The 25,130-nt window shown below is 34.0% G+C and overlaps 5 protein-coding genes across 6 annotated transcripts; 4 read left to right on the forward strand and 1 right to left on the reverse strand.

Moving 5' to 3' along the window:
- The first annotated feature begins 931 nt into the window (after window positions 1–931).
- On the forward strand, window positions 932–5,230 carry LOC105966224 (lysine histidine transporter-like 6). The gene is made up of 8 exons (XM_012990790.2): window positions 932–1,091; window positions 1,213–1,352; window positions 1,708–2,091; window positions 3,461–3,854; window positions 4,183–4,288; window positions 4,376–4,467; window positions 4,834–4,902; window positions 5,015–5,230. The coding sequence occupies exons 1-8, from the start codon at window positions 1,062–1,064 to the stop codon at window positions 5,111–5,113; spliced, it is 1,314 nt and encodes a 437-aa protein (XP_012846244.1). The 5' UTR covers window positions 932–1,061; the 3' UTR covers window positions 5,114–5,230.
- Window positions 5,231–6,657: 1,427 nt separating this feature from the next.
- Window positions 6,658–9,583, forward strand: LOC105966232 (lysine histidine transporter-like 6). Its single transcript, XM_012990798.2, has 8 exons — window positions 6,658–6,805; window positions 6,921–7,060; window positions 7,299–7,682; window positions 8,274–8,667; window positions 8,791–8,896; window positions 9,010–9,101; window positions 9,208–9,276; window positions 9,370–9,583. The coding sequence occupies exons 1-8, from the start codon at window positions 6,770–6,772 to the stop codon at window positions 9,466–9,468; spliced, it is 1,320 nt and encodes a 439-aa protein (XP_012846252.1). The 5' UTR covers window positions 6,658–6,769; the 3' UTR covers window positions 9,469–9,583.
- A 741-nt stretch (window positions 9,584–10,324) lies between these two features.
- LOC105966225 (GDT1-like protein 4) lies at window positions 10,325–13,405 on the reverse strand. Its single transcript, XM_012990791.2, has 13 exons — window positions 13,223–13,405; window positions 13,052–13,120; window positions 12,470–12,529; window positions 12,341–12,388; window positions 11,912–11,997; window positions 11,759–11,795; window positions 11,635–11,682; window positions 11,300–11,368; window positions 11,176–11,220; window positions 11,017–11,078; window positions 10,852–10,924; window positions 10,668–10,760; window positions 10,325–10,550 (listed from the first exon to the last, which is right to left on the reverse strand). Exons 1-12 carry the CDS (start codon window positions 13,241–13,243, stop codon window positions 10,689–10,691), a joined length of 690 nt encoding a protein of 229 aa, XP_012846245.1. The 5' UTR covers window positions 13,244–13,405; the 3' UTR covers window positions 10,325–10,550; window positions 10,668–10,688.
- A 3,028-nt stretch (window positions 13,406–16,433) lies between these two features.
- LOC105966214 (Plasma-membrane choline transporter family protein) lies at window positions 16,434–20,148 on the forward strand. Its single transcript, XM_012990780.2, has 7 exons — window positions 16,434–16,738; window positions 17,266–17,717; window positions 18,032–18,215; window positions 18,330–18,554; window positions 18,660–18,776; window positions 19,398–19,631; window positions 19,737–20,148. Exons 1-7 carry the CDS (start codon window positions 16,667–16,669, stop codon window positions 19,947–19,949), a joined length of 1,497 nt encoding a protein of 498 aa, XP_012846234.1. The 5' UTR covers window positions 16,434–16,666; the 3' UTR covers window positions 19,950–20,148.
- A 2,237-nt stretch (window positions 20,149–22,385) lies between these two features.
- LOC105966021 (transcription factor TGA2.3) lies at window positions 22,386–25,111 on the forward strand. Of its 2 annotated transcripts, XM_088818482.1 has the most exons (12): window positions 22,428–22,582; window positions 22,722–22,822; window positions 22,906–23,012; window positions 23,175–23,282; window positions 23,414–23,431; window positions 23,462–23,479; window positions 23,604–23,663; window positions 23,765–23,842; window positions 23,951–24,014; window positions 24,097–24,368; window positions 24,459–24,683; window positions 24,816–25,103. In XM_088818482.1, exons 1-12 carry the CDS (start codon window positions 22,494–22,496, stop codon window positions 24,957–24,959), a joined length of 1,284 nt encoding a protein of 427 aa, XP_088674608.1. In that variant the 5' UTR covers window positions 22,428–22,493; the 3' UTR covers window positions 24,960–25,103. The 2 variants fall into 2 exon arrangements, with proteins under 2 accessions (XP_012846018.2, XP_088674608.1); XM_012990564.2 differs by having other exon boundaries at window positions 22,386–22,582; window positions 23,414–23,479; window positions 24,816–25,111.
- The last annotated feature ends 19 nt before the right edge of the window (window positions 25,112–25,130 follow it).

A 25,130-nucleotide genomic window follows, 5' to 3' on the forward strand; every position in this document is an offset into this window, starting at 1 on the left:
TGAATATTTTTTCATATTTAAACTTGCCTTAATATAACGGCCTTACAACCCACTCACGCACACAACGGGAAATTAGATGCTACACCTGGTTATTTACACTGAGTGAATTTGAACCGTGGATCTACTCATAATTACACACACCCATGTGTATGTGTGCTTAGTAAATAATTATTTAATCAAATCTACACAACTGGGATTGAAAGAACCTCCCACTATAAGAATAAGTGAGCATGTGCCGTTAAAACAACTGAAGAACACGGGTCTTTAGTCGAAATTCCGGGTTTAATGTATGAAATTGATAATAATCAAGCCTCTAATGCAATTTCCCTATCTAAAAAGGGCACAAAAGCTTAATAATTAGCGAATTTTAAGCCACTATTAGTGCATAATTGATCATGACGTATCTTCACTAAAAAGTTAAGTGACATATTCCCTTAGGGAATTTCCAACTTACATATAATTAATAAGGTTCGGTTGGTGAACCACATACATAACGATCAAAGCAACTACGACTCGAGTTTGTTATGTGTTACACTCGAAGAGATGCACTCGGTGGATTTCAGTGGATAACACATCATATCATATATATATTTGTGTGTGTGTTTGTATACTAAAGTGAAAAGCTACTCGTATTTCACCGGGTGTAATATTTATAATCGAAAAAGCCTCAACTCTTTTGAAATCATCTCAAATAATTTGGTGGGAAAGTCATTGTCTATATATAGACAAGAATCTATGAAGTCAACTTGCGTAGGTAGTGCATTGTGTCTAGTATATATCCACTATCCTTTAGTATCTTTTCATATCACTAATCACTATTCCCCTTAACAAATATTAACTTTAATGATGCAATCTTAATTTTTCATAGAATAACTAAAGGTGGCGAATATATTCTTCATATTTATATTTATATTTATTTATATATTCATTCCATTGAAGAATATAAATATATATATTAATAATCAGGCAACTATAAGTAGGCAGCTACCTGGTTTCATATAGTCGTTGTAGTAAAAATAAACTGTCTTATAAGTGTGTTCAATTTGTGGGGTTAGAAATAAATGGTTTCAGCAGATCCCCCACAACCCAAGGTGATTTAATTTAATTTAATTTTCTGATCTTATAATCACATTATTATTAATTAGCATGTTAATATGTTATATATATTTGGTAGAAATTAATTTAAATTTAAAAAAAAAAAAATTCTTACAGGAAGTTCCATCAGATGACAAATGGGGGGAAAACGGTCCTCATCGGGAAGCGAAGTGGTGGTACTCGACCTTTCATACCGTTACAGCTATGGTTGGTGCCGGGGTTCTCAGCTTGCCGTATGCCATGGCTTACTTAGGATGGTATGTGTGTGTATATATATATATATATATATATATATATATATATATATATATATATATATATATATATATATATATATATATATATATATATATATATATATATATGCGCTCTCTCGCTCTCTGTATAACTTAGTTCAGAATCACTAACTTCTGCTCGTTACAGAAAATTTTGCAAACACCACCTAAAACATTATAGACAATGTAAAACAAGGCGCTATATATAATATTAATACTCACGTATATAACTAATTTTTGTCGACGCTCTATTTAGATCGTATAAAAAATCCAAACGTACCAATAGGCGATAAATTACTAAAATACCCCCGTAAAATCTGAAAAATATCTACGACAGGGTTCCGGGTACAATAGTGATGGCGCTATCGTGGTGCATAACCCTAAACACAATGAGACAAATGATACAGCTACACGAGTGTGTACCGGGCGTTCGGTTCGACCGATACTACGACCTAGGGCGGCACGCTTTCGGGCCGAAACTCGGGCCGTTGATTGTACTACCTCAGCAGTTCATAGTCCAGGTTGGCTGTGACATTGTGTATATGGTGACTGGAGGGAAATGCCTGAAAAAGTTCATGGAAATTGTGTGCACCAACTGTACACCTATGAGACAATCGTATTGGATTGGCATATTTGGATGCCTGCATTTCTTTCTCTCTCAGCTGCCGGATTTCAATTCTATCTCTAGGGTTTCGTTGGCTGCAGCTATCATGTCATTAAGGTGAGTTTATCACTCCTCTTAATTTATTTATTATTTAATATGATGCATTAGTTCCACTTAAATATATACTACAGTAGAACCTCGATAAATTAATAACCTCGCTTAAATAATAAATTTTCCCGGTCCCGACTCGGGGACAACGTGCTAAATTAATAATTCGCTAAATTTATAAGATAATACACATTCGAAAATTTTAAGAAGCCCCATATAATATATAAATTAATAATGCATAAAAATAATTCTTAAATTACATGGTACAATACATATTTTGTAGATCTATGAAAGTTTAATAATATATAATTTAATTGTCCCTTGTTTCTTGTTGAATTTCACATTACCATCAATCTCGTCCCTTACTCTTTTTAATATGGTTAGAACTTTCGGTATAGTTTTCTCATAACTCAACATAAAATCGTTCTATATCATCGCTGCTTTAAGAGCTTCCGCTCGTGAAACGGGCTCTATAGTGCATTGAACTAATGGTACAATGAATAATATACACGTAATTTAAAAAAAAAAACGTATTTATTGAAAATAATAATAAAATTAATTTCATAAATTAATAAGTTATTAATTAATGTATAAATTAATAATTATTAATTTATCGATAAGTTAATATTTCGCTAAATTAATGAAATTTTGATGATCCCAACTGTATTAATTTATAGAGGTTTAACTGTATTATGCGACCTAATCTTCCTAAGATTATACACAGCGTTGTGCTAAACTGCTAATATCAAATTGATTTTCCATTTTTATTTTGTTTTATTTAAAAAAAAAATATTTTTATTTTTTTTCTCTAATATTTATTTTTTTATTTGGTTATATGCATGTTATTAGTTATTAGTTATTAGTTAAAATTTTAAATTTTGTTAAAAATATTTTCTTAGCTGTAATTGATTGTACTTCAGGTGATTATTTATATGATTTTGTTGAAGAAAATTAGTTTTTGTATCTGGTAATTTTGATTTTATGTTTATGCAATTATTTGGTTTTTGAACTTTTAATATTATGAATATTAAAACTTAGAACAATATATATTTGGGTAAATTATAGCCACCCTCTGAGATAATGTCAAATTACAAAAATACCCCTCTTATTTGCATAATTACAGATACAATTACAACTAGACTCCTTGATTTGAAAATTACGCTGCAGATTCGATTAATGACTTTTTCAAAATTCTATTTTTACCCTTGATCAAATATTAAGTAAATTACACTATTCTCCCTAAAATGTGATCTAATTACATATAGACTTTCGTATATCAAAAATAAAAAATACCTCCCTTAAAATTTAATATTAGATAAAAATATTTTTTTTCTTTTAAAAAAATTATTTTTGAACTCCGTTACTATGTTTGGCGCAGCTACTCAACAATAGCCTGGGTGGGCAGCCTGAGCCACGGCAGAGCCCCGACCGTGAGCTACGCCTACAAGAAAACGAGCGGCGCCGATTACATGTTCCGCGTTTTCAATGCTTTAGGTCAAATCACCTCCGCGTACGCCGGCCACGCCGTTGTTCTCGAAATTCAGGCCACCATCCCATCCACTCCCGAGCGGCCGTCGAGAATTCCGATGTGGAAAGGCGCCGTGTGGGCCTATTTCATCAACGCCATATGCTATTTTCCGGTGGCCCTCGTTGGATACTGGGCGTTCGGACAGGACGTCGCCGACAACGTCCTGGTCGCGCTTGAGAGGCCGTCCTGGCTCATTGCCGCCGCTAATTTGATGGTTGTTGTCCACGTCATCGGAAGCTACCAGGTAATACTATATACACGAATTTTATAAAATAATAAGGATTTAAGAAATGAATGCTGGCTCGCGCCACTGGGTCGAGCTTGAATTAAATAATATCTGCAATTTACAATTGTATTTTTTAATTTATTTTATTTAATTTATACTAAAACGTAAATAGTAAATAAATTCAGTTAAACCTCTATAAATTAATACAGCCGGGACTAAGGAAATTCTATTAATTTAACAAATTATTAAATTATCGAGTTAATAATTTAATACGTTTTCACCGAGTCGGGACCGAGAAAAACTATTATTTAATCGATGTTATTAATTTATCGAGATTCTACTGTAGGTTTATGCGATGCCAGTATTTGAGGTGCTAGAAAGGACAATGATTACAAAATTTAAGGTGCCACCTGGACTTTTGCTAAGGATAATTGTTCGTTCTGCTTATGTTGGTAAGTATTTCATTAATCACTGCTGTTAATTGTGCATTTAAACACAATCAGAGTTAATTAACCATGTTAATTAAATGATAATTACAGCGTTGACTCTGTTTCTTGGCGTGACTTTCCCTTTCTTTGGTGACCTGCTTGGCTTCTTTGGTGGCTTTGGCTTTGCCACAACTTCTTACATAGTAAGCCCTTTATCATTTAAATTTGGGCAAATTACTTTCACCCCTGAAGTAAGATTAAATTACGAAACAATCCCTTCTGTTTTGGTAATTACAACCACTCTCTTAACTATGTATTGTCGGACACGTCCACCTTTACGGTGTCAAATTTAATTATTGAGTGGGGAGTTTTTTCGTAAGACAATACATAGTTGAAGGGTTCTTGTAATTACTCAAACAAAAAGAGTTTTTTCGTAATTTAATCTTATCTTAGGGGTGACCGTAATTTGCCCTTTAAATTTAGTGTGATTTATAAAAAATGTCTACTATTTTAGTAAAATAAAATGATTAAATTTAATTACTCATCAATTTTATGTGTGTTTATTTCAGCTGCCTAGTATAATGTGGCTAAGAATCAAGAAACCAGAGAGATTGAGCCTATCCTGGACTGTCAATTGGGTGAGTAAAGCTTCTCTAACAATCTTTAATTCCATTTCTAAACTCACAAATAAGAGTTTATTATATATATAAAAAAATTGCAAAAATTGAAAGGGCATATTGGTAATTTCAGGGATGCATATTTGTTGGAGTGTTTATCATGTTGGCATCAACCATCGGGGGATTGCGAAACATCATTGTCGATTCGTCTACTTACGAATTCTATTCGTGACAACGTTTGTTGTGATTTTAGACTAAGGTTTTTTTAGTGGCACTTTTGAATATGGAAGTGCACACATCATCATTGTCAAGTTTAATAAAACAAGTAATCATTTGAATTTCGACGGAATATTCGATATTCTAGTGGCACGACATGAGTGCCCGATTGTGAGGCTGCTTGTTGAACGTGCGATTTCGTTTAACGCATCATCGATTAAAATAAAATGGATTAAAATAGGAAGGTAGAAGCGTCGAAAATATGGGTGCCGAAATATCATTATCAATAATACGTGACTCATTATAGAACTGGATTCGGGTCGGGTTTAATTTGGACATAACCCAAAACAAAGTACATACAACTAAAAAATGTGCCATTCTTGATAATGGATCATGTTTAACTTGGAGCCGTTTTCAAATCGGACCCTCTAATAGGCCCATTTAATTGTTTGATTGTTGAGATAAAGTTACAATTAATTAAATAATTGAAGTTAATATAATATTTGAGTAATGAAATAATTTCTTTGGGGTCTGTCCGCAATTTAGGCAAAATATAAGCACCTAATTGACTTATTCTTGTAGTCAAAGTATCAAGAGAGAATAATTAGTTTTTAGAATTTAGATTATATATTAAGAGGAAAGATTAGCATATGGGTAGCACATAATTAAGTTGGTGGTTAGGTGAAAAGCTCTATTCAAATTGTGTGAAGTTCAACATTTTAGTCAAAAAAATGTTATCTTTTACTAACATTTAATTATTTATTATTATTTTTATTTTTAGGATATTAACTAAAATTATAGAAGAGAGAAAAGTTAGGAAAACTCTAATAGCATTTCTGGAATTATTTTTTTAGATTATCTTTTTTCTCTACTAATTTCTTAACTATAAAAAAAATTAATATTCAAACCAAATGTGTAGAATTCTTTCAACAAAAATCTCTTCTTTTTAAAAGGCTTAATTATATAACCTCACCTAATTAGTCATTACACTTCCTAATTAATATTAAATATTTTGTTCCCTTTTGAGCTCCATCAACGTGTGATTATATCATTATTAATTAATTAGTACATTTTAGTCAAATTTTAGGCACTCTTAGTGCCAAAATAATCATTACATTTTTAATTTATTACCACAATTACTAGCTAGTGTCCCACATTATGATGGCAACTCTCAACTAGATGAACACCATTATATGGTTTTGAGGGCAAATAAAACCATTATAGGATTGGATGTGATTACATATAATTCGAAATATTTGAGTCGATTTTACGGATCTCGCTTTAAATATCGAACACTATGCAATATCGGGCTTCAAACTATATCATCAAACACCAGGCTGACACTTAATTAGTAGTATATCAAGGTCAATCAAGCCTACCAAACGGGCCCAAAGGGAATACGCTAAATTAACATCTTATATGTATATGCGTTGTATCTACTCTCCTTTCTGCGTCTTTCGATCATTATATCCACAAAGAAAGAGAAAAAAAAACTATATTTTAGTTGATGTAACATTAAAATAATTCATACTAGAAAAAGTTAAATGGTAGCCAATTGAATTAAGATCACATATCACCTTTCATCAACCACTACTTATACTCAATGTGATAGGCACTAAACTCCTGCATTCTTGGTGAAGTGTTTGCTTTTGCTAGCAAAAAATAAAATAAAATGGTTTCTTCTCCTACTTCACCCCCACAACCCAAAGTAATTAAGTTCCTTTTTCTTAAAAATAAAAATATTTTTTTTTTCACTTGTTCAAGAATTATATTGATATTTGATCTCTTATATTGTGCGTGTGTATGTATAAATATTGTTGCAGGAAGTTCCATCGGACAATAAATGGGCGGAGAATGGTCCCCGTCGGGAGGCAAAGTGGTGGTACTCGACCTTCCACACCGTCACCGCCATGGTTGGTGCCGGTGTTCTTAGCTTGCCATATGCCATGGCTTACTTAGGATGGTACAACTCTCTCTCTCTCTCTCTCTCTCCTCTTTTGAGGTTGAAATTTTCATCAAATTCCTATAAGAAAATATTTAGTGTTCTTGAAAATTTTCAATTTTTCTTCAAAGGTTATAAATAAGGCCAGTGTCGGAGCCAGAATTTTATAAACGGAGCCAAACGATATTGTATTATTCGAAAAATAACAAATTTCTATATAAAATAGTAGGTATTAAATTAAAACGAAACAAATTTACAGGGGACCGGGAACTTTCGTGATGGCGCTATCATGGTGCATCACCTTGCACACCATGTGGCAGATGACTCAACTCCACGAATGCGTACCGGGTGTCCGCTTTGATCGGTACATTGACTTGGGCCGGCATGCATTCGGCCCGAAACTAGGCCCGTGGATAGTACTACCTCAGCAGCTTATTGTACAAGTTGGCTGTGACATAGTTTATATGGTTACCGGTGGGAAGTGCCTGAAGAAGTTCTTGGAAATAACATGCACCGGGTGCACCCCAATCAAGCAATCCTATTGGATCTGCATCTTCGGTGGGCTCCACTTCTTCCTCTCTCAGTTCCCCGATTTTAACTCCGTCTCCGGTGTTTCACTCGCCGCTGCAATCATGTCACTATGGTAAATAAATATCAAGATGTTTGGTTCGGAATTTTTCGATTTTTGGAAGAATGTTTTTCATTTTGAATTCTGATTTTTCCAATTTTTATTTTGGAAAGGAATTGGAATACATATTAAATATCGATTTCCGCATTTTTTAAAATAATCCCGAAAATTCCAAAAACAAATTAAAAAGTTAAACATATTATGTATTTTGTATAATAGGTGACAAAAAATTTGGAATTTTGATATTCCTTCAGTTCGAGTCCGGAAATTTATGATTTAAAAACAAGTTCTTTCATTCCAATTTCTGAAATTCGATTTCCGATTTTTTGTTTAGAACAAAATCGGTTTTCAACTTCCAAAAGAAAATTGATTTTTTTCCGGAAGTGTTACTTTTCATCATATTTGATTTGTCCAAAAGAACAAAGCTTGAACACATATTTTCGTTTGAAAAAGATAAAATAAAATATGCATGCAAAATCAAGCTCGATATCTAGGTCAAAACTTGTTTGAGTTCATCTCAGATGCTAATCAAACCAAACCCAAACACAATTTTCAAAACATTCAACTCGACTCGATTGTTTATTTACACTCCGACCTTACATGCAGCTACTCAACTATAGCATGGGTGGGCAGCCTAAGCAAGGGGCGGGCCCCTAACGTGAGCTACGCGTACAAAGAAACAAGTGGGGCCGACTCCATGTTCCGAGTGTTCAACGCTTTAGGGCAAATCACATTCGCTTACGCGGGCCACGCGGTGGCCCTTGAAATTCAGGCCACCATTCCGTCCACACCGGAGAAGCCATCTAGGGTTCCGATGTGGAAAGGGGCGGTCTTGGCCTATTTCATCAACGGAATATGCTATTTTCCGGTGGCTTTGATCGGATACTGGGCGTTCGGACAAGACGTAGACGATAATGTTCTTGTTGCTCTTGAGAGGCCCGCGTGGCTTATTGCCGCCGCTAATCTCATGGTCGTCGTTCATGTTATTGGAAGCTATCAGGTAATTATTATTATTATTATTATTAATTACTATTAGTATAATAGAATATGCTAATTATTTAATAAGAATGAAAAAATCGAAAAAATAGAAATTAAGAGAGGTTGATTTGGTTTTTGCATGCAGGTTTATGCAATGCCGGTGTTTGAGTTGATCGAGAGGAGCGTGGTGAAACGATTGAGCATCTCGCGTGGAGTTGTGCTTCGGCTTATTGTTCGTTCTGCTTATGTTGGTAATAATTCTTTTTTTTTTTTTTTGAAATTAAATGAAAGAATAAACAGTGTAAGAAGTTATAATTATTATTTTTTTATTTTTTTGACTGATAAAAAGACTAAATATTTGCAGCGTTCACCTTATTTGTTGGAGTGACCTTCCCTTTCTTTGGTGATCTACTTGGTTTCTTTGGTGGATTTGGCTTTGCTCCAACTTCTTACTTTGTGAGATTTTAAAAAACACTAATTTTTTTTATATATTAATATTTATTTACTATTTATATATTTGCTGAGTTATTTTTATTTGTATTCGTACATGGAATATGAGCAGCTACCAAGCATAATATGGCTGAAAATTATGAAACCGGAGCGATTCAGCCGCTCGTGGATTATAAACTGGGTAAGTAAATATTTTACCATACTTTTTTTTTTTAATGAATGAAATTAGTAAAAATATTGTGTTGTTATAAGTGAAAAATGTTGTGAATTTCAGGCATGTATAATTATCGGAATGTTCATCATGGTAGCATCGACCATCGGAGGGTTGCGAAATATTGTTAAGGATTCTTCGACTTATGATTTTTACTCATAAAATGTGGTGGTTTTTTTCGATGATTGTATGGCAAAGTGTATTTTTATTTTGTGCGAATGTTAACTATGATTTGGATATTGAAAAATCGAACGAAGAAAAATCGTTTGAATTATTTCGACTGCTGTCAATTTCTAATTCAGTAATCGTTTCTAGTTGATTGAATTAGGTAACCACATGAGAATTGACGTGCACTAGACACTGAGGAAAATTAGCTGTTACTTATAAGTAGAAATTGCTCTTTAAAATTGACCCTACCAACCCAGATTTTATACAAAGGAATTCATCTAATCACAACCAGATTTGCTTTAAGAACAGCAAATTCCCATCATTCAATTTACTTTCCAAAAGATCAAAGTCTCGTGCGCGGTCCGCTTCAATAAAAAAAAAAGGAAAAAAAAAAAAGAAAAGCGAAAGCAAAAGAAAGTGATCTTTTAAGAATGCTAACTAAGGATTAATTGATGTCTAAATACCCACTAATTATTGAATTTCAAGGCATCAAACGACGACACCTACTACTACCACTATCAGTACCAGTTGAGAATCTCGAGACAGCTCCAAATAAATATCGATGAAGATCAACTAGTATTACGATTTACGACCATAACTTCATTGATGCATAAGAAACGGGCTTCAAAAAGAGAGTGGAAATCCTATTTCTCTTGCACTAATGTACTGAGATGTGACCGAAATCATGACAGTTCAATTAGCCATCCCACACATGATAGACAAATCTCGAAAATATCTTACCTAATTCTCCAATCAACACAACATTTACGTATTAATTCTACTTTTTTACGATTAAGCTAACCAGAGCTTAGTCAATGTTCTCGTTTGCCATCTGAACACTATGCGGAACTTAGTGCACAAAAAAGTAGACAAATGAAGAAAAATGTGATAGTCTCCAATTTTGTTGTGATTGGGCTAGCTTTACAATTGATTTTGTAAATTACAGGTACTGTGGCTATCGGTTTTCTTCTGCGTAGTTTAATATTCGTATATCATATCCTGAATTTGCTAATGGATAAAATATCCTACAAAGTTAAAAGTTCTACTTTTCATCATAACGAGTTTTTCTCCGTTTTCTGCATGTGAACAACGAAAGCAAGAAAAGTTTCAGTACAGCAGTTTCAGCAGGCAGGCGATTACGGCAGCATAGTATTGGAAAATTACTTTAAAAAAAAAAAGCAATTTAGACTGACCTTTGATAATTTTGGAGCCTTTTACGACTCGACTGTTGACAGAAATGATTGAATTCCAAAAATAATGAAAAGAACTCCTCCGGAGAGCGCAACCTATATAAATCATATAGAATTTTATAAAATAAAAAGTAAAAAATAAAATCCTCTTTTTCCCCTTAATAAAAGTACAAGTCCGGAAACTTACTATTTTCTCAGATATTTGAGTTGCAAGACTCTTTCCTCCGAGGACGGCCGCTGTAGTACATAAAGCTTGTCCACTGATACAAGGTAAACAGAACCGAACATGATTACGAAAGGAATTTAGATATTTATTTTGGCTGTGAATTACATGAAGCTAGTATGGACTTACAGAATTCCACCAAGAACAACACCAAGGGGATTTTCATCGGCAGCCAAACCAATTGTGGCAAGCTGGAAAAAAGATTATGACTATTGTTAAAGGGGACTGAAGTGGAATTTATCATGGCAGAGAGTGAACATACATACAACTTTATTAATACGAACGGACCTGACTTTTGTCGCCCCATTCTCCAAAGAAAGTAATGGAGAAGGCCTGCAGAAAGAGAAGAGCATTTTACTCGGTCTAAATAAAAAAGGCTTATATAAAGTTTTGTTGGGAGAATTTATTAGACCTTGAGCAAGATCGGGGAAAAGAATTGGGTGAGAAAGGGTCTTCTTTGCTTTTTCAGATCGTCTGCATCCTAGAAGAGCATAGCACAGGGAAAAAATTCATTCTGGTGAAATTATGGTTAATTGTAAAGAGAGAGAATGCATTATGTGCTTATGTCTCAGAGCAGATAAATTTATGTAAGGATATTTATCTGACATGTTATATCATTAATTCATTAGACAACTTTAATGAAATAAAACTGTAATCATGATTCTATTTGCCCGGTAAAAATGTCTCTATATAGCAATTAATATGGACCAAGAGGGTATCACGAAAGAACAGTACAAAATGCCTTACCTTATCATTCTCTTTTGATTCCCCACCGTGACCTTTCATACCAGCATTCTAGGCACATCAAACGAGTAAAATCTGTGAAAATTCAGAGTCGTTTCAAGTAAAGTTTATCACAAAAGAAACTAACCAGTTCTTTTTCAACTTCAGCCAAATCTTCAGCCTCCCTGTTTCCGGAGTGCACAAATAAACAATATTAAGTTGACTAAGAAGATGTCGAGAGAATGATACTTCGGTCGAAGAGAAGGGCGTAAATCAAGAAGAGAAGGTAATAGTACAGTACCCTTCCTTAAATGCATCCCATATAGACCACAGGCCAAACACGAGGAATAATACTGTTGTTACATGATGAGTCCACTTACGCGGGATCTGCAAAGAATATAAATCCAATTTTGTAACAACCCTGTTTGTGATGCTCAATTGGGCTGAACCTGAAACGGCTTGAAAAGCATGCATGCAGCATAACAATTTTGAGCATGTTATTGCGTTTTAAAGAAAAGAAAAAATGCAATTGTCGCAGTGAAAACCAAAGGTACGAGGTTAAGGAAAAGTAACACGCCAAATACTATGGTTCATATTTTCTAATGATTAGTACAAAACTGGATAAAGAGTACTATAGCAGTGTCACTTTTGGAAGTCCGAAATCAATTCAGTGTGCTGTATTACCAACTGAAGCAACATAAGTAGAAAGGGTTTAATAGAAATCGCTTACCAGATTTGGAGCCGCCCAGCCAACAACAGCTGATAAGATAGTCATAACCTTGAAAATTGCAAATTATCTGAGAACCTTGATGCATAAAGAAAACCAAACACGACTAAGTAGAAGAGGAATGTATCTTACAATCAAAGCTCCGAGGCAACCTGTCAAAACAAGTCTTCGGGGATAACGCATTGCCAAAATCTGAAACGAACACCAACGTCAGAACAACAACACTAATGATTAACCATTGAAGAGCTTAATCAAGTGCTATATGAGAAACACACACACACACACACACACACACACACACACAACAACAACAACAACAACAACAACAACAACAACAACAACCAAAAAAAAATTAACAATAATAATAAATCACTTTGGTTCAGGATCCATAATCCTACAATCGCAATTCTCCACCAACAACATTGATTCCAGCTGCCAATGTATTTTGTAACATGCAAATTAACTACTAAAATCACTTTCAAATTAAATAAAATTAACGAGTGTAATTATCAACTACTACTATTACAGTAGACAATTCAGAGCAGCTCAGAGCACCCCCACCGGAAATTCAACCAACAATTATTTCCAATTAAGCAACGTAGAAATACAATTGTGGAATCAAAAGACAATAAAACAGGCTGGATTATTTATTTTTTTTACTGAAAAAAAAAACATATGTAAAATTACATACACACATAGATTTATATATCTTACAGCAGCTGCGAAAAAAGTCTTGTCGCCGATCTCCGATAACACCGTCATCGCCAACGACTTGGTGAATCCCTATCACATTGACAAAAAATACTCAGATTAACGATTTAAAAAAAAAAAAAAAAAAGCTTAAAATTCAGATACAGCGATTATACAGAGAGAGAAGTGCATTACTTGCACAACAGAGAGATCCATGAATTATTTTCCTGTAATTTCTGCAAAGAAAATAGAACGGATGAATCAAAGGAGAAGGAGGTAGGCCTAGATTTTGGGAGAAATGAGAAATCAATGAGCGCCGATGGAGGTGCGTGCTGCACTGTGTGAATACACTGTTAAATGAAAAATCAGAGTAAATATATTAAAATAATATCATTATTTTTTGCTTAGTTAATATCAGATAATAAATAAAATTAAATTATAATATTTGGTTAAGCTTATAAGCTACTAATAATATTTTATAAGATATTTAAGAACTTATGAGATTTTAAAAGGTGTTTGGTAAAAAAAATTCTGAAAGATTTTAATTTTGTTTTAAAGAATAAGCTATTAAAGAGCTTATAATCTACACTCCACATTTTTTTTATATTTAAGATATTATTTACGTATTTACTAAAACACTCAAAATACAAAATTATTCAAATGTTTTATTATATTACATAAATTAAATTCTAGCACATATATTTTCAAAAAAAAAAATCAAGGAAAGATGACAGAACAATTGCACATCTTTCTTTATTTTATTTTATTTTTATTTTTGCACCTCAAAAAAAAAAACATTGCATTTTTTTTGTGACAGCAAATTTATTATTTGTTAACAAAGTCAAACGAGATAAGACAGAAGACAATAGTATAGTACGTCACAAACAGATGCCAAAAAACTTATTAGCTAGGGACAGGTTATATAGGCAAAGATTCTTATTATTAATCAACAAATTAAAAGGACAAACTTTCAAATCTAATCACCCCATCAAGAAAGTAATGGTTAATAATATCTAAACCTGCAATCATAGAGTCAACTACAATTGTATGCGTCCAGCAAGAGATGGTCTAGTGGTTGGAGCAAGTGTGTATGTGTTAATTGATCAAAGTTCGAATTCCCTGATCGACGGTCGCTATATCGAGCTTGTCAACATGGTTAGCCCAGTGTAATTTACGTCTTTCGTATGGTTTGCAAACTATTATACAAGAGTCGAGAGTGTAGATTTACCCGATGTTATTTTAAATACTAAATTTTATGTCAAAGTGTAGTTTAATTATTTAAAAAATAATATCAGATATGATATAACACTGTTATTTGTTAAGAAAATTGAGAGTTGACTAGGCCTGAAACAGTCTCTTATGGGCCCAGTGTAATTAATATGGGCCACTTAGAAATCTAGAATATAGATTGGGCCTTTAATTATCAAGTAATTGATTTTGGGCCCTTTTATATATGTTCTTGTGCTGCTTTATCTTATTTTTTATTACTCATAAAAATACATTTAAATAGTCAAAACAAGAATACAGAAAAATGTGAAAAATACAGTTTCCGTCCCTCAAGTTCACATTAATTTCATATTTAGTTCTTCATGTTTCAGAAATTCAACATTTTTTGTCAATTTCGTCAATTTTCCGTTAGTACTGACAGAATCAAGCGTGTGACCATCACTGTCTTAACTGACAGACCAACGACAAATTGACAGAATGACCGAAAGTGTTAAATTATTGAAACACGAGGAACTAAATCTATTTTTTTATGAATATAAGTGATCAAATGTGAAATCAGTGCAAACTTAATGGATGAAAACCGTAATTTTCCCGAGAAAAAAATGTTCCTAATATTCAAACTGATCTGTTGGGAAACTCGTATTACATGCTCAAATCTAAATCTAATTAACCCTCTCATAGGGCTTCAAAAGTCAAAACCTTCATTTATTATCCACCATGGCAGCAGAATAATTAATGGATGAGATAAGTGATTAGGTTTATTCTTGACTAAAGTTATGCTCAAACACTGACAAAAGGCTAAACTTACTTTCATAATTCTTAAACTAAACTTAACTTTCACAGTTTCCACCTTTCGGAGCTGGGAGTTTAAGTCCGGAGAGGCCGAACGCATTAAAAAAATTATGAGACGACCGCCCTGGCCATATGCGGGCCCGCCACTGGACTTTCCACGAAAAAAGAAATTTAAAATCTGTTTGTTAGTTATTTAAAAAAATGCATTACCAAGTACCAACTACGATTTGCAGATCCAGCATATGTAATCAACTTTGACATTGTTCAAATGTTTGGACTTTGAATTCCAATATATATATATATATAAACAATAATGATATTGTATTTTTTAATAAATATTTTTTGGGGCTAGTAGGCGGGGGATCCAATCAAAGAAGCCCAAAACGACGTCGTTTGACGTATACATGCAGAGTAATGGCAATAAAATAGACAACGATGAAACTTGCACGTTTGAGAAAATACTAAAACAAATAATAATGGGAAGATAATCTTAAACTTGGATAACAGATGTGAAAGTGAAAGTCATAATGCCACCCCCGCAACAAGCTACAAGCACGTGCCTGCTACGCGCCACCATATTTTATTAAGGATATATAATAATTACATAGATAATCAAGAATTACTCTAGAAATTAAAAACTCAACCGTGACGGATATTATGGGTTTTTTTTTCTCTCTTAAATAAGTTGTTTTAAGTTATAAACACAAAATACGATCTAATACTTCAATGAACATGTATAACTAATTGAAAGAGGACAATTGTGCCCTTGTTTCGTTTTTAATCTAAATGCACTTTTTTATGACATAGAGTTTACGAAAGTAATATTGTGAAAATTAAAAAAATAACTGACTGTTTAAAATTACGTTTTTAAGATATTTATAAACATCTCCACCATTTTTTATAAACAACAAATTATCCAACATTACTCAAAATGAACAAGGTATACTTGAAAAATATTACATGCTACACCTAATTATTTATATCAGGTGGATTTCAACCGTAGGTCTGATTTAAATAAGCATCTATTGAGCACAAATACGCATGCGTGTGTTTGATTATGTATAAATGTACTATTAATATCTATCCAGTGCAAATAACCAGGTATACTTTGACCAAAATGAATTGCAAACATGAACTTATAATAAAACTAGATAAAATCTAAATTAAAATGGTTAAAATAATTAACATAATTGAGTTGCAAAGAAAGACAAAATCATATTGAAACTCAAGAGCGCGTGGGATTAACTCGTGACGACAACCATAATTGAACCTCACAACAAAAGGGTGGCAACTACCTGGCAAAACCGGTGCCTCTCTCTATCTTCATTTTAATATATTTATTTATTTTTAGTATTTATTAATTTATTTCTCCCCCATTTTTAAAATCATAGCCGTTTCCTTTTCACTCAGCAGTTCGTTCCCCCATAATTTCCTTAAATTAAAAATTAAAAATTAAAAATTAAAAATTGTTCCTTTGCAATTCGCTAAGTGTACTACTATTGCTGTCAATTTTCAAAACCCTAGCAAAAATCAATTGTTGGTTATGTTCGCTACCGGACAAAGTTCCGATCCATCATCGTATAGGCCAGTTGTTTCCGAGTTTCTTGTAGCGGTGGCGTGATGAACGATTCCCAGTCTTCTCCGTCGTCCTCTTCTTCCTCCTATGACTCCGCCGTCGGACCGCCGCAAGCGGTGAGGAAAAATGTTAACTTTTGTGCACATGAGTTGGTTTTTTTTTTTTTTTTCTGGATTGGGCAGTTTTTTTTTTTTTTGGTGTTGGTTTGTTGAATTTCGTTGTCATCGTGTGTGTTTGTGATGCTTAGATACTTTTCTGTTGTTGAAATTAAGGTATTGTGTTTTCTGTTGATAACCTTGTTTGCTGTTTGTTTAACTATAGGATAAAATAATCAAATTGATAAGAATCTTTAATATTCTGTTCCGATTTGCTCTGCTTCGCTGGTTATCGTATGCATTCTACTTTCTGAAGTTCTTAAGTTCATTTCCATCTAGACATATCGTGTTTCCTAAAACGAGGCTTGGCGAAATTTTCGTTGAATTTTATGGTTTGACTTAACGACAATTGTAAGTGTTATATCTAAAACGTTTAGACTTCGTCTCCGATATCTTGATTTTTTTTTTTTTACCTGCGTAATAAATACCTGGAAAAGACTCGAATGTGAATTGAATTCATATGCAAACTTCAATTTTTATTTATGCAGAATGCCGTGGGGAGTAGTTCTTCTTCTCAAGGAATCTCTCCAACGGTATCTCGTTCATGGCGGGACGTGTTCTGGCTGCTGATATTTATGGCGCATTTAATTGTGGTCGGTTTTGCCCTTGGTGTTTTTGGGCTCAATAGGTTTAAGCAACCAGATAGGCTAAACATTGATAAGTACACAATGGGGTTTCTCGAGAATAAAGACGGTTTGACTGAAGACTACTGGTCGCTGTACGCTGTTGCTGGCGGAGTCGGGGCGTTTTTGGGATGGACATGGTTGTTACTGCTCGGTTCACGAGCGAATCAAATGATGAAATTTTCCGTGCACCTCTTGACTACTTATCTTGCTGTTGTCAGTGTTCTGTGTTTTTGGGTGCATCAGTATTTCTGGGGCGGTGCTTTTGCTATCGGTTCCGCTTTGCAGTTCTTGTATGTTATTTCGGTTATCGACAGGTAAAACATTGTTCGGTTTAATGTATGAACTATGTGCTTTATTTTGAATTAGCATCGTTCTGCTTGTTGAAATTTCCCGACTCGTGTTTGGATGCTATGTTTCTACTGCTCTCTTTATAAACTAGCTTATAAAAATTTCATCTTTATTTTCAACAGACGCAAAGGTTTATATTTCATAACCATTTAAGCACTCTGGCGGTATTTTAACGTTTATTTTTTCCTACAGTGAGAAAGTTATCTGCAAGAGAGATAAAAAAAAGAGAGAGATCTTTGTACACACGGTTTCAGTTATTTCCGATTTTTGGCTTCCACAGGCTTCCATTTACAATGCTGGTGCTACAAAGAGCAGTGAAGATGGTATGGAACCTTCCGGAAGTCACTAGAGTAGCGTGCATTTCGATGCTAGTAATGCTTTTATGGCTATCCCTCTGGTCTTTCGGTGCAGCTGGGGTCGTTGCTTTAGGTATCGGTGACGGTGGCCGATGGTGGCTTCTTTTGGTGAGCTGGCAAGTTTTTGCTCTATACATATATACACACACACATATATACACATACATATCGTCTTTTCTCCAGGGCTGCACTAAATCATACAAGAACACTTGCATTTGACAGGTGTTGTCTGTGAGTTTGTTTTGGACCGGTGCAGTACTATGTAACATTGTGCATGTTGTGGTTTCGGGTATGGTTTTTCTTGTCCTTATTCATGGCGGTAGAGAATCAAATTCGATGCCTCCAAAACCAGTGATGAGGTCTTTGCAATATGCTGTTACGACTTCTTTTGGTAGTATATGTTACGGATCGCTCTTTACAGCTGCTATACGAACACTTCGGTGGGAGGTGAGTCAGCTAAGATGATTTTTTTTTCCGAGGATTTTTGTCTTGTGATATGGTGTTCTTCGGTGAATAAATACATTAGAATTGCGCGTATTTTCGATTTTACAGATTAGGGGATTGAGGTCAAAGATTGGCAGCAATGAGTGTCTTCTCTGCTGTGTTGATTTTTTGTTTCATTTGGTCGAGTTTTTGGTTCGCTGGTTTAACAAGTATGCTTATGTCCAGGTATTTCTTCTACCTTAGGGTCGAAATTGGAACGGAGTTTCCAAATTCCACCAATTTTGATCGGAGTATTTTCGAATTTCGAAATTCCAATTTCCATTTTTTTTTTCTGATTTTTTTCCGATTTTAATTTCCGAAAATTCTGATTTTATTTTTCTGAAAATAGCACACTTATAATATCAATATTATTATGTATTTTATATTATAGGTAACTAAAATGTGCTTGTAAAAAAAACTAAAAATTTGGAAATTCCAAATCCCACCAATTCCGATCCGAAAATTTCCGATTTTGGATAATGTTTTTTTTTTCTTTTCCAATTTTACCCGTTTCCGATTTCACCATTTTTGTTTTTGGAATGGAACTAGTTTTTCACTTCCGAAATCTTTGTTGGGTTTTTTCCAGAAGTACTACTAATTCGAATCCGATATGTCCAATTTATACCTTTTAGTAAAAAACACAATATATTAAATTCCATAGATGCAAAATCAAATATGGATTCTTGATTCTAACCTCTCTTTTTTTTTTTTCCTTTTTTTTTTGTCGATTCCAAAAAGGTGATTGAATGTGATATTACGGTTTACTGACTACTGATACATAAAAGTATATTTCTTTTTAAAATCAAGATTGCTGTGTACGGAAAAAGCTTTAACCATTCAGCGAAAGACGCATGGGAGTTGTTCCAATCAACAGGTGTCGAATCGCTTATAGCCTACGACTGCTCAGGCGCCGTTTTATTCATGTCCACTCTATTGGGCGGCCTTGTTTCCGGAACCTGTGCAGCAGTTTGGACAAAGATAAAACATCCGGAACGCGTACTAATGGTGGGCTCCACCGCAATGTTGATGGGCATGATCTTGGTAATAATAAATAAAATCATGTAATACATAATCTCAATAAGAACAACACTAGTTCTTACAGTTCATATAATTTGCTCATCGATATTCTTTTTATTTTAAATACAGGTTGGACTAGCAATGGTTGTAGTGGAAAGTGCAGTGACATCTATATATATATGTTACGCCGAAGATCCTGCTTTAATAAATCGGTGGGATGCTGCGTTTTTCGCACAGATATCGGAAAAACTTCACCAACGCTTACAGCACAGAAGCGCTCGGGCGAGAGAAGTATTAAGCCATAGAATAGATGATCAGGTACAAGCAGCAGTTCTTGCTTAGATATATATATATATATATATATCAACTTCGTTTTGTTATGTTTTAGCTTATATAATGAAAACATAGTTTATAGCTTCATACATTGTTGGTCATGCATTTAATTAAACAAGGACCACAAAATATTGGAACGGATTTCTAGTGGATCCCGAATTTGAATACTCAACAACCAAAAAAAATAAAAAAATACTTGTTTATTTCATTACTGGTATGTTTTATAAATAAATAAAGCTTAAAATTGAATGTGTAGGAATAGTTTATAATTTAATAAATTCGTCCAAAAGAAACATAAATGTTTGTATTTATTAATGAGACGACACATGGGCTTGGTTCACAGTATGCAGGGGGCATTGAAATTTGAACCTTGTCTCAGTGTTAGGAACCTGCCACGTCAGAGAAACACAAAGTAATTAATTTGACATTTAATTCCCTCTCCTAACGAAATTAAATTTTATTCCTACTTTTTTTTTTTTTTTACCTGCAGACTCTTCATCATCTATTTTTCCTCCTACTACAATGACACTCATCACATCTCCCGCCAAAATAGTTTTTATTTATTTATTTATTTTCATTAAGTTAGTGAAACTCCGAGCTTATATATAATCTCAAATAAAAAAAATAAGATAAATGACAACGATCTAAATATGCGCCGGTCGGAATTAGTATGACGAGATTGATATGGACTATGGACTATCTCGTCCAAATGAATACGAGAAATTGCACATAAAGTCTAATAAGGATAGCTCAAAGCTAGAAGTCCAGTTCTGCTAAAAGGGCATATGAAACCCTCGCAAGGTGAAAAATATATTTACTCTTACATCGCACACACGACGACGTGAGGTAAAGGTCATTATAAAGTGCTATGGTATCGTATTACCTTGGATCGGGGTTTTAGGCGAGCTGAGCTTTGTTTAACTTATAAAAAAGTTCATTAAATTCAACATGCCCAAATGAAAGAAAAAAAAAAGAATTATGTTAGAGAAACCCTAATGAAGCTTTGCATCTAATGTTTTCTTACTAAAATACAGAATACTTAATCGATCCTTCTCGTGTTGCACGAACGACGACCGACTAAGAGTCGAGTGAAGTTGAAGAGAGACGTAAAGATGATCAAGCTGCTGACATCACGCTCGCGTCATCAAACCAAAAAAGTGGGCACCAATCGTATATCATTAATCGATTAATCATGAATACAAAAACCCATAAAAAAAAAAGGAAAAAAAAAGGAAATTAAATTAAATAATGATGTTAAACCATGTACTGTTGGTATGTACAGAGACATCAACGGTACAAATGCTATTAATACACGTACAATACATAAAAGAAAATAAGAGGACAAAATCAGAGGTTGACTTTGACTTGACACCCGGCAGATATGTCAGTCACTGTGTCATATTTACTATTTAATAACAATAAGTAAAAATATTTGGATTAATTATTATTATTTATTATTGCACCAAAAAGGCGAAATCCCTCGCCCCCAGGGCCCCCATCCCTTGGCCCGACAAGGATTGATGGAGGAATGTAAATCATGGTAACTCAACGGCCCGTTAAGGTAGCGGACCCGGACCTGGTGCCCACAAGGAACCAACCCTCATTGGAGTTGAAATTCCCACACTGCGGCTGCCAGGATTCGATCCTAGGACCTTGCACCAACTTACCACCTCCGGAACCAGTTGAGCTACACCCATGCGGGCAATTATTATTATTTATTATTGTTTTTACCTTTTTTTTTTTTGATAATTAATTATTGTTTTTACCTTGTGATGAGATGATGAGATCGAGTTATTACTGCAGGGCATCAGAAAAATTATTACTGTGGAATAAATAATTAATAAGATACCTGCATTTTTAGCAGTACTTTATAGTAGTAGCCAGAAACAAGACCTTTTTTCTGATTGGCTAGCGCTTCTGCTCATCAAAAAGATAGAATTATTACTCTTATTATTGTAAATTACAACGACATGTATGGTCAATTTACGAAAAAGTCCATTTTATTTGGATAATTACATTTACTCCCCTCAACTATGATTTTTTCTACATCTCACCCTTATGGTGTCAAATTCAACATAATCATTTAGATTTCGTGGAATGAGCTCTAGTTTGTACTCGTTTTGTGTAAAAATACAGTTTCTGATGTACCACAATTTGATATATATACAAGCCAAAAAACACATATTATGATCATCTTGCTTCAAAATGTGGAGTTCGGATGGGATAAAATGAGTATAAAAGTGATAATATTCCATATGATCAAGAAGATTTCACTAAATTTGAAACCGCAAGAGTGTACGTGTAAGAAGATTTATAATTGAGGGGTGGTTGTAATTACCCAAAAAAGAGGGGTTGTTTGTAATTTAACCATACATCAGGGATGGTTGTAATTTACCCTATTATTATTAATTATTACAGTTTCTGAATCCACTTTCTGTTATTCTTATTTCTTCTTGTTTTGTTTCGGTTTCACCGCATTCTCAAACTTGTACGTGTCGCGCGCACACACATAGGGAGAGAGAGAGAGAGAGAGAGAGAGAGAGAGAGAGTGAAATGCAGAGTTTGAACAAGGCAGCTGTTTCTGAACATATTTCTCTTACAAACTCTGATGTTTATTCCAAGGCACACTTTTACCTCCTCCGGTGATGAACAACGCTAATTAATAATTTCATTTACCTTTTGCATTTTTCTCTTCTGTTTTAATTTGTACGTCTTTCTTGCTTCAGTGCATGTGTGTGTGTGTGTGTGTGTATTTATAAAAGTGTGTGTGTGTGTGTGCAGAGGTGATGGAAGTGGGGCTGATCATGTTGCCGATTTTGAAGAGATTCAACACTCAGCTGGAAATGGATTTCATCATCTAGATACTACTCATTTATGCACAAGTAAGATTCTCTCTCTAGATCTCTCTCTCTCTCTCTCTCTAACAACTAGTAATTATTAATGGTAAATAAAATTATGATTGTAGGCTCAACTTACAATAATGGGATGATATTCAAGGCGAACAATAATAATAATAATAATATTGTTCCAGCTGCGTCTGCTAACAACTTGCCTTTTGGCGGACTCACCAACGTAAGTTATTATCATTTCTTAAAATTGATATACACACACACACACACACACACACAAATATATACATATATGATACATGTACATGATCAATTAATTTATTATGCTAAAACCAACATAATAATAATAATAGATAATAATAATGGTTCAAATTAATTAATACAGATTTTGGGTTCAACTGAGATAGCTTCATCAAGTGTAGTGCTCTGTGACAACTTCGGAGACTCTGATTTAGTGCCACGTCATAGTAATAATAAACACACAGATACCCATGTAAGTAATCTCATGTATCTATCTATCTATCTATCTATGTATGTATATATGTATGTATTTATTTAAATACAGTAAAATGCATGAAGAGGTTTTAGCAGATTTTAATGTTGTTTGTTTCTACTTATGTTCAGTCCCCTGGATTCATTAATAAAAGACTGGAAGCTGTAGATTCTATGGTGAAAATTGGAGAGCAAAAGGTTTCTTTCTTAGTTTCATTTTACCCTGTTTTAATTTAATTTAATTCTTCTTCCAATTTAATTGATGAATTAATAACAAATTTAATTTACTTATTACCGTTTATTTCTCGTTTCCGATTTTCAGGCACATTGCAGGCTGGCTCAGAATCGAGAAGCTGCGAAGAAGTGCCGAATGAGGAAAAAGGTGTTAAACCCCATGAAATCGGAATTTTACTGTTTGTTTTAATTAGTCATAATCTAATTGAATAATGTATTGTTTTTTTCGTATTCGATTTTCGATAATAGGCGTATGTTCAGCAGCTAGAGAGCAACCGGCAAAGGCTAACACAACTAGAGCACGAACTCGAAGTAACGCGGCAGCAGGTTATAATTAATTTATTCTCAATCGAAATGTATCGTCACATTTATAATCTAGAAAACGAAATTAATTTTTTTTTTCAAAATAATCGCTTAAAGTGACTAAAAATGCAGGGTATCTTCGCTCCGTCTGGATTTTCGCGAGATCATATTCGTCAGTATACATGTGGAAATAACGGTGAGTGTTTGTTTATTAAAATAAATCAAATTAAATTCTAGTTCCGGAAACTTCTAATTTACGATCTTCGATTTTTATGTAGGGTCCGCGGCATTCAATGTTGATTATGAACACTGGCTAGAAGAACATCAATGTCTAATTAACGATCTAAGATCATCCGTAAATTCTCAATCGGGAGATAACGAACTGCGTCTCGTTCTTGGAAGGGTAATGTCACATTACGAAGAAATATTTCAACTTAAGGGCACATTTGCAAAATCGAACATATTTCATATACTCTCCGGTATGTGGAAAACCCCGGCCGAAAGATTTCTCTTGTGGCTAGGCGGATTTCGCTCGTCCGATTTTCTCAAGGTTAGTACGATTACGATTACGATACGATGATATATACGATCCATTATTTATTTTTTTAATCAATTTTTATATATATTTATAATTTATTAGGTACTTGGAAATCAAATAGAGGCGTTAACAGATGAACAAATGATGGGGATTTGCAATTTACAGCATTCTTCACAACAAGCTGAGGATGCTTTGTCACAAGGAATGGAAGCTTTACAACAATCAATTGTCGACACAATTTCTTCGAATTCGATTTGCGATCGCTATGTCGAACAAATGGCGATTGCAATGAGCAAGCTCGCGACGCTCGAGAATTTTCTCCGTCAGGTTTTTTTTCCCTCGATTTTGTACCTCTTTTTTGATATAACGAAAAAATCAATTGCTCATGTTTTTTATTAAAATTTGTAATAATAATGTGTTTAACGAGGTTTAGTGTTCGATTTTTGTTATTATTGATAGGCGGATCTTTTGAGACTGCAAACGTTGCAACAACTGCAGCGGATCTTGAACCCACGGCAAGCGGCTTGTGCTCTTCTCGCCATAAACGATTACAAGTCGAGGCTTCGAGCTCTTAGTTCGTTATGGTTAGCAAAACCCAATTAGGAAAATGATTCGATTCGTTATTATATTTTAATTTGTTCGATTTTCCATGCCTATGTAGAAGTTGCTTGTGTAGAGATCGAAATGTTCGATTTATTACCAATGTTTTTGTTAGCCATTAGTATCCAAGAGATCAATGTATGTAGACGAACGCAGTTTGGTAAGATTAATCGT

The sequence above is a fragment of the Erythranthe guttata genome, chromosome 5 (genome assembly GCF_056151865.1).
Source record: "Erythranthe guttata isolate IM_541 chromosome 5, IM_541, whole genome shotgun sequence".
NCBI classification, from domain to species: domain Eukaryota; kingdom Viridiplantae; phylum Streptophyta; class Magnoliopsida; order Lamiales; family Phrymaceae; genus Erythranthe; species Erythranthe guttata.

What these genes read in the sequence shown, in the direction of transcription:
- LOC105966224 (XM_012990790.2), top strand. Translation starts at nt 1,062, where the DNA reads ATGGTTTCAGCAGATCCCCCACAACCCAAG. An exon ending in ACGTCATCGGAAGCTACCAG is followed by an intron (nt 3,855 to 4,182) that starts GTAATACTATAT and finishes ATTCTACTGTAG; the next exon opens with GTTTATGCGATGCCAGTATT. An exon ending in TGTTCGTTCTGCTTATGTTG is followed by an intron (nt 4,289 to 4,375) that starts GTAAGTATTTCA and finishes TGATAATTACAG; the next exon opens with CGTTGACTCTGTTTCTTGGC.
- LOC105966232 (XM_012990798.2), top strand. Translation starts at nt 6,770, where the DNA reads ATGGTTTCTTCTCCTACTTCACCCCCACAACCCAAA. An exon ending in CTTCACCCCCACAACCCAAA is followed by an intron (nt 6,806 to 6,920) that starts GTAATTAAGTTC and finishes ATATTGTTGCAG; the next exon opens with GAAGTTCCATCGGACAATAA. An exon ending in GCCATGGCTTACTTAGGATG is followed by an intron (nt 7,061 to 7,298) that starts GTACAACTCTCT and finishes ACAAATTTACAG; the next exon opens with GGGACCGGGAACTTTCGTGA.
- LOC105966225 (XM_012990791.2), bottom strand. Translation starts at nt 13,243, where the DNA reads ATGGATCTCTCTGTTGTGCAA. An exon ending in AGACTTTTTTCGCAGCTGCT is followed by an intron (nt 12,530 to 13,051) that starts GTAAGATATATA and finishes TGTTCGTTTCAG; the next exon opens with ATTTTGGCAATGCGTTATCC. An exon ending in AATCAAAAGAGAATGATAAG is followed by an intron (nt 11,369 to 11,634) that starts GTAAGGCATTTT and finishes ATGCTCTTCTAG; the next exon opens with GATGCAGACGATCTGAAAAA.
- LOC105966214 (XM_012990780.2), top strand. Translation starts at nt 16,667, where the DNA reads ATGAACGATTCCCAGTCTTCTCCGTCGTCCTCTTCTTCCTCCTATGAC. An exon ending in GTTATTTCGGTTATCGACAG is followed by an intron (nt 17,718 to 18,031) that starts GTAAAACATTGT and finishes TGGCTTCCACAG; the next exon opens with GCTTCCATTTACAATGCTGG. An exon ending in TGTTGATGGGCATGATCTTG is followed by an intron (nt 19,632 to 19,736) that starts GTAATAATAAAT and finishes TTTTAAATACAG; the next exon opens with GTTGGACTAGCAATGGTTGT.
- LOC105966021 (XM_012990564.2), top strand. Translation starts at nt 22,494, where the DNA reads ATGCAGAGTTTGAACAAGGCAGCTGTTTCTGAACATATTTCTCTTACA. An exon ending in TACTACTCATTTATGCACAA is followed by an intron (nt 22,823 to 22,905) that starts GTAAGATTCTCT and finishes TTATGATTGTAG; the next exon opens with GCTCAACTTACAATAATGGG. An exon ending in CTTTTGGCGGACTCACCAAC is followed by an intron (nt 23,013 to 23,174) that starts GTAAGTTATTAT and finishes TAATTAATACAG; the next exon opens with ATTTTGGGTTCAACTGAGAT.